Here is a 15,183-nt window from a genome sequence, read left to right on the forward strand (position 1 = left end):
ATAAACAAACAACCATTCGCACTCACATTCACGCCTACGGACAATTTAGAGTCTTCAGTCGACCTACCGTGCATGTTTTTAGGATGTGGGAGGAAACCGGAGTGCCCGGAGAAAAGCCACGCAGGCACGGGGAGAAACTTCAATGATTTTCCATTCAGTTGTAAAGTGGTCGTGGAGTTACCTCATGGTCAAGGAGGCTGGGCTGTTGTTGGCATCTGGGCAGCATTGTTGGTTGCAAATTGCGGCTGATTTCTTTGAAATTCTCAGCTCAAGCAGACCGGGCTCTAGTGTCTCTTTCCCCTCTCGGAGTTCTTGGCTTCGATATCCATCTCCATTGGATGAGTTCACCACTTGGTGACACTAATTAGGGCCCACACCAGAAGTCATCTATACGCTGTCTAAAACGAAATCTCCACGTGTGCATGGAAGTCGGCATCTGTGCATTTGGCGATAGCAGTGTAAGTGTGTACGTGGCTTATATGAATGCCTCTGCATGCCTGTGTGACCTCTGTCAGGCTGTGACAGCTGGCATATGGCCCCACTCTACCTCCACCAGACAAGGTGTACGCCTCTGACAGTGCCAGCTTGGTGGCCCCTCGGACCTCTGCCATTTTGGCCGTCCACCAGGAAAACAAGTTAGTGTCAGTAATTAGGACCGATGGTGAGCAGAGAAAGCAGAGAAAGCAGATCGGCTGTGCTCTGCAATGGCTGACTGAGTAACCACGAGAAAGAATTCATTGTTTATTTCTTACGTGAATTATGAGCCCCACCCACAAAATCTACTAAAAGATCTGACATTTTTTCCACATAGTAGATTTAAAAAATGATACATATTAAACATAGTGTGCTGCCCACTCTGGTGTGCACTCCTTAGCCTGATGGTGGTGCAGCACAGGTAGATTTGATCAATCATGTCAAGAAGAAATAGACAATCAGCAAATTCAACTCAATAGTTTGTACTTTTTTTTTTTTAAAGCTTTTATTTTTTTTTTTAAGAATACTGTGTAGGCGGCACGGTGACCGACTGGTTAGCACATCTGCCTCACGGTTCGGAGGTAACACAGAAGCAGAAATACCGCTAGTACCACAAAAAAAAAAAAAACAATGTCCAGAAGCTCTTTCGATTTGGCGGCTCGATTGTGTTTTTCCGCGGCCAGGTCGATCGCCTTCAACATGAAGGCTACTAGGTAGGCAATAGCAATACGTCCACTTTTTGGCACGATGAGAGCAAAGCAGATCTGCATACCAATCCGGATGCTTCGATGGGTGCGGATTTCATTTAAGAATGCGAACATTTCACTATACATGGAGCTCATTGAAAATTTCATGAACAGTAAATTCGATTTTGGTAAGAAAAGATGAAAACATGATGCTCTTGCGATCTGGAAAATATAAAAGCTGGTGTAAATGCCATGGCTTAGAGTCTGAACTTCACCGAAGTCAACGGAACTACACACCGACCTGTTACAAAATGATGGCCACTTTTACAAGCCGATGAGGCCAGATGCAAGAACGAAATGAAAAAGATCTCTTCTGCATGGCAAAAGGACAAAATGCGCAGCTCTCAATATGATGTAGTGCTGTCCTACACCGCGCAGACAAACATATTGTTAATTGAATGACTCTCGATGAACGCGTGCATTTTAAAAGGCAGATTATTTGATACAGCTCTTGTATTGCCTCTAATCAGAGTGTACACGTGGTCATAAAACACTGCACACGACATGATTGAATTAATTACCGGTAACACCTGAATGACAGTCAAAACTGAGGAGTATGAGAATTGTATGTCATTAGAGACTGCAATAATATTATCAGTAGGTCCACACGCAATCATCAGCTTCTCCTGCAATTGGCATTGTTCACAACAAAGCTGTCAATGTAAATATTCCTTTCAGACAACTGCTTACTCAAATTTCTCGAAAAACACTGTGGTGATTCGGAGGGGAGAGTGGAGGGAAAGGTTCACATTATCACACAAATGCACACTTGATTAAAGTAGGTTCAACAGGTTACAGATTGTTCCTTATCGCAAAGTAACCCCGTCTGTCATGCTTGAATAGGTTTTGATGAAATATCATTCTAGTGCAATAATTTAACAGTCATGTACAGATTTTCTTAGACAACAGTTCAGATGGGAACGATTAACCGTCTTTGTAACACGAAGGACAGAACAATAACACATTTTCAGTTCAATTATGTTCACAAAGGAAAAATGTGTCCCAGAATGCCAATGATATGCTTTCTGGTTAAGGCTGATTACTAACATTTTAACGTGTGTACATTATGAGTCACCAAGGAAAGTTGAGGTGATGAGTCATACAAATACAACAAGCAACTGGACCTGAATGTTTAAAAGATTGGTGGCCCTCAGAACAAGTACTCAGGGCTAAGTGAGGATACAAAAAAAAAAAGAGAAAGGTAATTACCTCTGGTTTCCATGGCAATTTCTTATAGTGCTCAGTAAGAAACTTGCGGATGTGGGAGTGGCCTCTGCTGTCGGAAACTCCTGCAATCGTCTCGTCATCCTTGAAGAGAGAAGGAAATGCAATATAGTTATTCTCCTCAAATTCCAAGATAAGTCACCCAAAAGAGACACTTACGCAAGGAAATCCTGATTTTAAGTCAACGATTTAATCCTGCCATTGACTCACACATCCATCTGTGCACAGAGGCATAAAATCCATCCGTCATCATGAATACTCTCAATAACAGAGATGAAGTACCATCATTAGCTCAAAGCGCGGGCCTGTCTCACTGATGGGAGTGCTCGAAGCTTAAACTGTCCATTATGCTCATCTGAGGACAGCACACACTTACACACATGCTGAGGGTTATTCCCCTTGTTAAAACCTCGATGGAACTCTCTTCGACACTCATTCTTACTCCAGCCTTTGACTTGAGGTATTTTTACACTGCAACATTTTGAACTGGAAACGGGCAAAAACTAGAATAGACTGACTTCATCTCTTTTGGGTGGTCTGGTCTCAAACTCAAACATAGGAGACTTGAGATTTACTCTCAAGGCCAGTCAAGACCCAAACTGTAGAGACATCAGTGCCTCATCAATACCTTCTATGATTATGATTGTGTCTACAATAACTGTCATTGGATATATCCATCCATCCATCCATTTTCTGAGCCGCTTCTCCTCACGCGGGAGCCTATCCCAGCTGTCATCGGGCAGGAGGCGGGGTACACCCTGAACTGGTTGCCAGCCAATCGCAGGGCACATACAAACAGACAACCATTCGCACTCACAGTCACGCCTACGGGCAATTGAGAGTCTCCAATTGATGCATGTTTTTGGGATGCGGGAGGAAACCGGAGTGCCCGGAGAAAACCCACGCAGGCACGGGGAGAACATGCAAACTCCACACAGGCGGGGCCCCGCGGGGATTGAACCCGGGTCCTCAGAACTGTGAGGCTGACGCTCTAACCAGTCGGCCACCGTGCCGCTCATTGGATACATCCAGGGTTAAACTATGGTGATCAGAATCGCGCTACTAGTCGCTTGAAACCGCGTCCACTCCTTGAAGTCTCGGCGCCCTTTGCACAATGGTCATTGCACCGGACTCTTGCTTTATTCGTCATTCAAACTGCTCTAAGTGCTCGAGGACTCTGTGTCTTTTTGCACAATTGTCCCCAAAAAATAATAATAATATTGTACCGGCATTACCAGATAACGAGCAACCCTTTATTGCTCAGTGACTTCTTTTCTCAATGTCTTTGTCTCCAAAGTGCTCTCTGTCAACTGACTGTCTGTTGTCGTACTAGAGCGGCTCCAACTACCGGAGACGCATTCCTTGTGCGTTTTTTTTGGACATACTTGGCAAACGGCGACTCTAAATGAGGGCCGCAGCGTGTCCTGAGCTCCGTGACGTCCGTACACCATTTTCCGTTGACATAGAAGCATCCCCCGCCGCCTTTTGTTTTCCCCGATGATTCCATGTCGCGGTCTGCCCGGTGAAGATGGAAGCCGGGAAGCATGACAGACAGACCAACAAATACTTGAATGTCACTCCAGAGATCCCTCCATCCATCTTCCGTACCGCTTATCCTCCCTGGGGTCGTGGGCATGCTGGAGCCTATCCCGGCTGACTCTAGGTGAGAGGCGGGGTACACCCTGAAATGGTCGACAGCCAATCGCTACGGGCAATTTAGAGTCTTCAGTGAAACTACCACGCATGCTTTTGGGATGTGGGAGGAAACCGGAGTACCCGGAGAAAACCCACGCCGGCACGGGGAGAACATGAAAACTCCACACAGGCGGCGCCGGGATTTGAACCCCAGTCCTCAGATGCAGATGTGCTAACCAGTTGTTCACCGCACTGCCTATTAATAATAATTATTATTATTATTATTAGTTATCCTCATTATTATTATTAGTTATCCTCATTATTATTATTAGTCATCCCTATTATTACCACTTATTATTAGTTATGATGATTATTATTAGTTATCCCTATTATTATTACCAATGATTCTAATTATTATTATCAGTTATCCCTATGATTATTAGCCATGCCTGGAGCGAGGCAGCACGGCGGACGACACGTTAGCACATCCGCCTCACAGTTCTGCGGACCCGTGTTATATTCCGGCCTCGCCTGCGTGGAGTTTACATGTTCTCCTCGTGCCTGCGTGGGTTTTCTCCGGGTACTCCGGACGCTCCGGTGGACCAGTTGGGAATACAAAGTTCTCAGCAATGAGGCGATAAAGGCCTTCTGTTCCTATGGTAGGACCAGGGGGAGCAGCACTGTTAAAAAGGCAGAGATTTTAAAAATGCGTACCTACCCTGTGACAACTTTGAGGGGTTTTAAGCACCTCACAACTGAGGGACTGAGGGTATTTGTAGAGAAGGTGCCAGTTTCTGCAAAATATTTTGATGGGGGAGGGGGGGGGGGGGGGGGGATGCTGAGTCTTTGATCACTTTTTTGACTTCCAAGGGAGCGAGATGAAGGAGGGCAAAGAAGGTAATGATGAAGAAATGAACAATAGGCTTCCCTCCTGTCAGCTACCAGAGTAACTAAAAGAGCCAGACCTGTGTCATTTGCACTCACACGCTGACCTTTATCACCAAGTCACATGCAGAAACCATTGTGAAGGCAATTTCTCGCTTGGTCGTTAGGAAATAAAATGGAGGAGGGATATTTTGAAACAGCTTTCAAATGTGTCGGTCATGTCATTATCAGATTACCTATGACCTATTTTTACATTAAAGACAATTTTGTATTTGTAAGATTTTGTTTCCTCGCTTTCTTTCTTTTCATTGTACGACAGTGTGTGGTCCAAGCAAAGTGCTTGTCAGAGATGAGTATAATAATCGAATGTAGAACCGACTGTTGATGATGATATCTGGAAGCAACTGAGGCGAAATGGAATGGCCTACTTGACTGCGACCGGGGGAGGCCCGACGGAGAGGCCCGACAGGTTTGCGGCTTGAAGAAGAACAGCCTGACATCAGCTCGTCAAAGGCATCGTCACTTCGTACAACAGCGGCAAGGAAACACAAGTTCTGAACATTCTAAGGGGGAATGTCCCCTAAGTTGATTCTAATGCTGACTTACAGTGAACAGAGTGAGTTTCACCTGGCTGCGAAATTATTTATTTGACCATTTGATTCATTTGGACGTCAATGGAAACTTCCACTCCACAGAATGACAAAGGGCACTCCTGTCTGTTTGTCATCCTCCATAAACCACAAAGTAGGCCAACTTATGACTAGATGGACAAACCAACCTTAATATGACGTGCCACTTTTTTTTGTTGGCAGTTCAGCGTCGGCAAAAATCCTGATTGTATACAATATAAAACTGCCAAAACAACAAATTTAACAATACAGTACATCGAGGTTTGAATATACTGAATACTAACAAAAGCCAGCATTTCTATTAGAATGATAAAAAAATAAAAAAAACACATCTTAAATGTGATGACTTCTTGGAAAAGTTGATGTGGAGTTGGTGTATCCTAAATAAACCAGGATGCATAGGAAGACAATTGGGCTGACAGCTAATCAGCTTTCATTATCAGGCCTACCAGACTATGATGGCCGTACAGCACATGATATATGATTATCCTTGAAACGTTATGATGTTCTATATTCATTGAGCAAAAATGCTTGCGCTGCTTAATCCCCCCGGAAGTCTTCTTATCGATGAAATGAAAAAGCCTCAGATTAAGTCATTGACATAAGGTCGCACCGCATTCTTACCTCGAAAACTGAGTATCGACTTCATGTTGTCAAGCTCTTGTCATCACTTATTGCAAGCTACACGAGTTTAAGATTCTTTTAGTCTCTAAATTAGAAGCAGACCTAATGTTTCCTGGCGCTGAGCCCAAAACCGTTTCATCATATTTCTGTGGTAATTAAAACTGATGTTAAGGAGCATGTTAAACTGTCTCATGTATTTAAAATTGCATAACGGCAAAACAGGTGAACGCAAATCACGCTAGCGAAAGCAAATGCTTATCAAACCTTAATAATGCTGTCAACTAAATGACTCCCACTTACACTTACAACAATTCGTGATTTAAAACACAGTGAATTAGGAGCATTCAAGCTCAGGAGACATAACGACTCCAGCAGTAAAACTGAGTTGTTGCATGTATTGCCATGTATGCGTCCAAATGACTGCATGATAGATATGCGGGCTGATCAGGAATATTTTGACTCATATACAATATCATACCACTGCGCTGGGAGTTCGCTGTTCCCTTCTCGCATGGTCACACAATACACACGTCCTTGCTGATCGGAGCCCAAACAAAGAATATCAATGAGCTTAATGAATCTCCCTTATTAAACACAAACAAGCACAAGTCTGCAGGGAAGTGGAAGTCCACGTGCTAGACGGAGGGAAAGGGATGAAGTAGGGCACAGATCTGGGGCGCCTCACATACATGGCTTCATCAAACTCCCACGCACACACTTTCAGCAAAAGAACAACAAAGTACAAAAATCCAGTGGAACCTCTAAGGTTGAACATTACCCATTCCAGGATGATGGATGAATTGACTCAAATTCTGAAATAATGGATTCTAGGGTGGCGGCACGGTGGACGACTCGTTAGCACATCCGCCTCACGGTTTTGAGGACCTGGGTTCAAATCCCGGCCCCGTCTGTGTGGAGTTTGCATGTTCTCCCCGTGCCTGCGTAGGTTTCGTCCGGGTACTCCTGTTTCCTCCCACATCTCCAAACCATGCGTGGTTGGTTAATTGAAGACTCTAAATTGCCCGTAGGTATGAATGTGAGTGTGAACGGTTGTTTGTTTTTTTTAAACTCGCTGATCTGCCCCAGAACTCCCGATCGTGTAAACAGAAATGTACAATGAAGTTAATCACTGTTAACGTAACAACAATACAATACGTGTTCTTCTTTTTGAATAAGTTGCAAAAAAACAAACAAACAAAAAAGCCAAAAGAACAAGCAAAACACACGCAGAGTTAAATGTCAATCTTTAACGATCACTGAAGTGAATTGGGTGTGCAATGTGGAAGTCTTACGTGACGTCATGGACAACAGTGGTTTAACTGTATATCAGTGGTCCCCAACCACCGGTGCACGGACCGGTACCGTGCCGTGAGGCATTTGTTACCGGGCCGCATAGAAAGAATGACCAATTTATATAATTTCTGTTGTATTGCAATTCACGTGTCAATGCGTTTTATTTTGAAAATTGACTGGATTTTCCCCGCCGCAACAGCTGCGCGTCTCAATTGAAACGTCGAGACTGCACAGAACGCTTCCGTTTCCGGTCCCGGCCGGCTCGAACGCTTCTGTTTCCGAGCGGGGTGACTACCGGCGGCAGAGCTCAAAGAACGAAATCATTTCAGAAACTAATCCAGCTCGTGACTTTAACTGAAAAGATTCGTTCCTTTGAACGAAACGTTCACAAACAAAACAACACTGTATCAGGAGTCCTACTTAAAATACGGGTTTATCGCAACAGTTAACTCCCACGCACCAAGTCCGCTCCGATACAGATACAGTCGTAGCTCGCTGCTCGACACAGGCACAACTACTTTTACCGAGTTAAAAGTCTACTCTCATTGACGAGCTACGGAACTGCAGTCTGGTCTGGCGGCCTACAATAACTCCGACCCCCACTGCTGCATCGCGCCCACAGTGGATGCGCCACGAACGGCGAAGGAGGAAGCAGAAGCGAGGCAAGAGTGTGCGCGTGTGTGTGTGTGTGTGTGTGTCACAGCCGGTCTGTGAGAAAAATGCCGACTCCTAACCGGTCCGCGGTTGGGGAACGCTGCTGCCATATTACTCACTATACTGGAGGAATTCAGAGTTACAGTCCAGTGTATGGCATCAGAGGTGTTCAACTTGAGAGGTTCCGCTGCAAAAGGATGGGCTTGGCTGTCTCTCTGCTTTAAGTTTTGATAGGCACATTATTGAACATGTCACCGGAATAGAACTGTTGAAATAGGGCAGCTCGTAATGCATCAACGCCATGAGAAGAGTCACTGAAACCGACAAGAGAAAATGAAGCCATAAACTGTGGTCGGAATGAGCAAAATGAGAGTTGGCGATGAAGCGAACAACTTGGACAGACAGCGCTCGAAACACTGAACAATGAACAATCGATGGCTGTTCAAATCTTAACACCGACTTCGCTTTGCTGGGAAAAAAAGTCTGCTTGGTTAATTTTGCTTGTACAATTTGAAGCTAAAACAGTGACCATGGCAAAAGTGATGCTCATGCTCATAAGCGCCATCTTTAGCACTCACAACACCGCTCACTATTGAAAATAAACTCATTGGAATGTCGATCCCGGGGCGGCACGGTGGACAACGCGGTTTTGAGGACTGGGGTTCAAATCCCAGCCCCGCCTGTGTGGCGTTTGCATGTTCTGTCCGTGCCTGCGTGGCTTTTCTCCGGGCACTCCGGTTTCCTCCCGCATCCCAAAAACATGCATGCTAGGTTAATTGAAGACTCTAAATTGCCCGTAGGTGTGAATGTGAGTGTGAACGGTTGTGTGCTTATATGTGCCCTACGATTGGCTGGCGACCAGTTCAGGGTGTACCCCTCCACTCGCCCGAAGATAGCTGGGATTGGCTCCGGCACGCCCGCGACCCCAGTGAGGATAAGCGGTACAGAAAATGGATGGAATGTTTCTCCCCTCAGCTTCTCAACTCACAATTGCCCTCATATTTTATAATAACACAGAAAACGCCGTAGAAAGTAGCACAGTAAAAAATGAAGCACTGCAAAAGAAGTGAAACACTGACAAATTAATTATATTTGAATTGTATACGAGCAGGAAAAACGACATTGCTCTCTCAATGACTGATGTGCATTCCAATTTCTCACTTCAGACATTTGAAACGGCACTTGTTGCTAGGCAGACTTCATAGGGCTCATTAGAGCCTCATCGGCAGTGGTGTAATAGGCATGTGCAACGTGTGCAGTCGCACAGGGCTGCATGGCTGGCCCACAAAAATGTAAATTGGCATACAGCATGACACAGCTGTAAAATATGTACCGCACGTATTTGTAAACAACTAGAGGCCGAACGAGGATGCAGCAGACTCGCTGTACAGCAAGCGAGGAGGGACACTCTAAGAACAGGAACAAAAGGAGGATCAAGAACTGCTTAAACAGCGCGATGACAATATTTGGCTGTCGGCAAAACCCGCAGAGGGGCCCCTTACTAGCGGCGCTGTCTGGTGGGCCCCACCTCCGACAGACAGTTGATATGTTCTTTAATGGGACCCCCTATAGAATGTTCAATTCAAGTCGAGGGTTTTTTAGAGCGAGTCGTGTCACAGAAACGTCACGGTAATTTTTAGGGGGTCAGCTTAGAGAACAATGGAATTTCGGCCCGTATGAGTTTAATGGGGGATCGTTCTGGGAAGGGGGTTCACCGAGTAGTAGACGAAACGAAAAAAAAACGATTGTCGCTGTGGAAATCCTCACATGGACCCCAAAGTCGACGTAAAATGTGTCTTTTCTGGTTGAGTATTGACGTGCTGTGTAGTATATTCAGAGCAACCGGTCATATCCTGAAAATCAAGGTTCATCAGGTTTTCAGGCCATAATCCACTATATGCGGAACGTCACGTGACTAACGCGGAACACAGGATAGCTGACTTCCTGTGTATGCTATGCTAACAAGCGTAACTACAATTGATTCCTTGATTGCCAAACTTGCTAAAATGTTGTTCTCTTTATGGCTAGTGTCTTCAGACACAGGTTAAATACACATATATCATTTATTCGTACAAATAAGATATCATACATGTAAACATGAACAAAGCCTAAACACCGTCTATTGTCATCTTTGATGGCTCTGTGGTGACATCTTGTGCACGTGTTAAACGTTCCTATGGGTGCTTTGAAACGGTTCCCTTCCCCATTCACCCGAGCGAGGTGGAAGTGCTTCTACCCGGTTTGCCGAATGCTGAAATAGTTTGCGCATATACCAGAAAGTAGAAACAAATGCTTCCGCAAGCTAGGCTACATCCACCTTATTCGTACGTCCTCCGGTCGATTAAAAAACAAAACAAAAAAAGGCGGATTCCCTGAAATTATCGGCGTGGTTGATTTATTTTCTGTACCTCAGTAACATGCTTGTTGCCTCTTCCACCAACAAAGCACAAAATCATCTTTTAAACGGGGAAAATCCCATACGCGATCCCGTCCTCACCGCCTCCTAACTGTCCCTAATGAAGTGGCCAACCCCCGATCGCTACTCAGTCACCACAAAAGAAGGGGGGAAAAAAACGAGAGAATGTTGTCCTGATGTAGTTTACGTTGCTTGTGGTTGTTAGTAAAATGTCAGTGATTGTGTCGTCTTTGACCAAAGAATGAGCATGAACAATCATTAGCTAAGTTACAAGATCATCGGTCCACGTTGTACGAATGTACTGATGTGGATGAAGTTGCTTGAATAATACTACTCACGTCGTTCAGCGAAATATTTGCTATGTCGAGTAATCTTTTGAAGAATGCTGTAATTTTGCACGGAGATGATCCTTAAAAATTCTAAATCCGTGGCATAACTATCAACTAACTTTTATATTATCTCCTGTACATACCTGCAACTTTGCAACAATAAGAAAATTCCCATTTTATAGAAGCTAAGAACAGTGAAGATTTGTTTTGTTTCGAAATAACCTGTGAAAACACTTACAGAATATTACATTTTTAAATGCCGTTTCAAAAAAGTACAGCCAAAGGCATATTGCCAGCCATGACATCCGCCAGCCAGAGACGGAGCTGCACTGTATTTGTGTACAGAGTAAAGTCGTCGCTAGAGGGCAAGGAAGTACTATATTAATACTTAATACTATGTTCCGTGTGGGAACTTGCTGTGGCTCTGTACTGTACCGGGAAAATAAAAAATAAAAAAAAATCAGAATACGAATACATATACCTTTTTTTACTAGCTGTCCGCGACCCACTTTTGGGCCTCAACCACCAGTTGAGAATCACTGGTCTAATATACGCTTGCTCCTCATCCAACAAATCTCAGCCCTAACCATTTGCTATTTTATCAGAATAAGGTGCCAAGGCTTTGAGAAGTATGCAATATTACAAGGTCATGAGCAATGTCAATTGATCAGTATCAATGCTAATTGGTAGTAGTCAGCAATTGTCATTGCTCAAGACACGTAATGGATACTAGATCCATCATTTCAAAGTCCCTTTTTATATATTCCAACGTTACAACCTGCTTACCAGCAGTTACGTCTTGTCCTATATCCTGATTGGTGTAATTCACTGTTGATTATAAACAGGTCATCCCTTGATGTTTCTTGAAGAGGTTAGGTCTGATTGGTTCATTCCACTGTCTACATTAAATATGGACCAATGGATTGACTAATGCACTAAATTGTGGGCCGGTCTCTTGGAAAACGACGTCACAATCAGCCCAGAGGACTTCCGGCCCATCGGTCATGTGCCCAGTGTGCCACGTGGCCAGTGGACTCAAAAGGGCAAACCGACAATACAAGTGGGAGAGAAAAACAGTTAGCAGCGCATGTGCCGGACGAAATTCAAAAGAAAAAAATACGCAGTTACAACTATTCTGTTAAACTCTTGCAGAATCTGAGCCGAGAGAAAATCAGTGCTTCTATTTTTGTTCACCGTCTGCATTATTCATACAAGACATGAGATGGCGGTCATTGAGACAACAGCAGAGTGGCTGAGTGAGGAAGAGCTGGAAATGAAAAATGGAACATAAATAAGAGAAGACTGCAGCAGTCGCTAATGGGAATGATAGAGTCTGCGGCTCCAATTCATTGTTTTGAAGATTAATGACCATTGCCAAGACAATGGGAGAAGAAGAAGGAGAACAAGAATAAGGTGTTTTGGTTTTTTTTTGACAAAAACTTTATTTACAGGAGAAAAAAAAGACATTGCAACAACTTTACCAAAACAATCAAACTCTGCCAAGAACAGCAAGGAAATTCAGCCTTTTGTTGTTGTTGTTGGGACACACTGCATAAAATCTACTCAAAACCCCAAATCGACCAAAAATAAATAAATAGTGAAGCAAAACTCCAGTTGAAACCTCACCTTCACGTGATATTTCCACACTGTTCAAGATAGGGCGAGAGTGTGAATTGTCTCTTTGGCTTATAATAATATAAATAGTCAATTTGGCTTCCTCAATAAAAAACATTTCCTCTTATATTTGTCCCGACAAATACATAAGGCCAAAGAAAAAAGCACCACAAATATTAAAAACGTTTGGAAGAAGAGTAAAGAAATCATTTAAGTCTCCTACACTCAAGCAAAACATGGAAAACGCGTTAATACAAATCACAAAATATTACAGGCAGCTTGTACAAGGTCCTCCAATGGAGGGCTTTGTCTCCCCAGTCTGTGTCTACACACAAATGAGTCCTAATTTATGCCGAAAAGTTTACCTCTGTAAAAGGTTTTCACAGGTAGTGTTCAGGGTCCTTTTTCCCATGCTTGGTACTATTAATGTCTGATTTTCAGGAGGAGGCCACGGAGCTCCTTGAAATCAGGAAAAGTCATCTGTGTAGTGCTGGAAGAGGTGCAGCTGTGCTGCACAGCTTTCTCATCCAGAGCTTCAGACTCCTCTCAACCAGCCGAACAGATCAGTGTATCTGCATCAGTGACGGGCTGCCCCGCCGCATCCATCCCAGTTTTTGAGCTCCATAGTTCCCCTGTCAGTCCTGATATGGAATGGCAGCTCACGTCAAGTTTGGCACCGTAAACTAGAGGCTTCATTAGCAACCAGTACAGAGTCCTCTGCCATCCCTTCTCAGTTGGAAGTCATTCCGGCGGATGACTTTCTCCATTGCTCCTCTCATGTGGATGGATGGCTAAGGCCTTAGGAAACAATCTTGTAGGTCATTCAGAGGAACAAAACAGTGCCAGAGCGGGACGACTCCCCTCCTGCAGGACAGCGAATCTGTGACCAGACTTTCATTATGGATGTCTGACAGGTCGTGAACTATAATGTACCAGTAAACTTTTCTAATTCGACTGTCAGACCATCGATTCCAGGGGTCCTGTGTCCCTGTATGGTATGGAGGACCGTAAAACGTTTTTTAGACCGACACCTCGTGGGAGTTCTAGCTGTGAATTAGTGTCCTCAGAGACCTGAAGTAGTTCCCTATAGAACTCCTCTTTACTCACATTCTATTCACTCTTGCACAAAGGGTAGAACTAAGAAGAAGAAGAAGAAGATGAAAGGGAAGGGAAGGGGAGATGGATAGACTGATAAGGAGTAGACAAACAAAACGTGCTGAGAAAAGTATGAAGGAATGACAGTAATATGGCATATACAATATTACTAACATTGTGATTATGAGGTTTATTAGGGATGGGCGAGGTGTAGAGACTCGCGTGCGCCGGCCGTCAATCGAGCCAGTGTTTCAAATTGTTGTTGTATACACGACATTTCTACATAATGTACTTTAAAGACAATTTAAGACTTTTCATTAAGGCTTGTTGTGATAAACTCTCACTCTGACGGGAAAGTAGCTCCTAAATGAAACGTAACAAACATTCTTAAATATTCTCTGCAGGTATATAGAACTAAATAGAAATTTTAGAGGATGTTGTTTGCGTGCTGCAAGCCAAATGCATTACCTTCTTAAGAACATTGTCTCGTTTTAAGCTCCGCTGTTAGAGAGAGCTCCGCAGAAGATTGTAATCTTTTGCCAAAGTAATTAAAATGATCAAGGATGTGCTTCAGGAGGGCATAAATGTACTCGAAGAAAGATAGGATTAAAAGCAGCTTCAACCTAATGTAAATAGAGTTTACAGGTTGGATTAGTAGGAGAGGGGAGACCAGGACTGTATAACAGTTCAATCTGGATAACAATGCGCATGACTCAGTTTGAAGCAAAGCGAAACCAGCAGACGTTTGCCATCTGTATGAGGCTCGTGCTTTCAATCCAGGGTGATTACTTGTGATGGGGTGTGACAGGGGGCAGCAAGCAAACACAACAGCTGCCAATCATCTTAGACCTTCTTGGTTTTTTAGCGTCACCTAATCATCACTCAGTCAGCTGCAAGAAACAGAGGCACCTTGGGACAAACTGACCGTGTACTCAGGAATAATGCACATTCCTTGTAAAGGTGTACTGACATTTATGGAGTATCACCCCCAGTATTTCTTCAACTTTAAATAGAATAGGCTTACAAACCACACAAATATTACACTACTTTCTGATGGTACTAGAAAGAAGCTGTTTCCCAGCAATTTTTAATGGTTTAACCTTTTTCCGTCAGATTTTCTTAGGAGTTTGTTTGCGCATGAGACTTGTTAGGGGGATGGCTATTTCCAGAGAGAGAACCAAGGACGTGTTCAAAAAATCGATATGGGGAAAAAGGTATTGGGCCACCTACACATTACACCTACAAGAGCTTTTATGACATCTCTTTCTAAATCCATAGGCACGGTTGTGTTGCGGAGGTAGTTAAGCGCGGGGCACGACTAAAGTACACTTACTTGCATCCCCTAAATCGAGGGAGGATATGTAGCTCTCGTTGGGGCTCTTCCACCCAGTCCACTATTAAACTGATTTTAGCCCAATAAGCATGCCCTTGTATCCACCAAAACACAAGTACATACAGAAATATTACATATATTGACTACATTGTCTTCCCAGATATACAGTATATCAAATGTATGCATATAGATTATAACTGTAGAGCCAGTCAATAGCTGTTTTGGCATTGGA

General features: G+C 43.8%; 1 protein-coding gene across 3 annotated transcripts in view; it reads right to left on the reverse strand.

Annotated features, from left to right (window-relative positions):
• b4galnt4a (beta-1,4-N-acetyl-galactosaminyl transferase 4a) overlaps nucleotides 1-15,183 on the reverse strand; it is a 148,110-nt gene that overhangs the window by 56,026 nt on the left and 76,901 nt on the right. For all 3 annotated transcript variants that reach the window (XR_009768558.1, XM_061676788.1, XM_061676787.1), the window contains exon 3: nucleotides 2,430-2,528. Coding sequence is in view for 2 of the 3 variants with exons in the window: in XM_061676788.1 (XP_061532772.1) it covers nucleotides 2,430-2,528 (99 nt within the window). In the remaining variant the exon portion in view is untranslated. The remainder of the gene's footprint in view (nucleotides 1-2,429; nucleotides 2,529-15,183) is intronic.

The sequence above is a fragment of the Phycodurus eques genome, chromosome 5 (genome assembly GCF_024500275.1).
Source record: "Phycodurus eques isolate BA_2022a chromosome 5, UOR_Pequ_1.1, whole genome shotgun sequence".
Taxonomy (NCBI): Eukaryota; Metazoa; Chordata; class Actinopteri; order Syngnathiformes; family Syngnathidae; genus Phycodurus; species Phycodurus eques.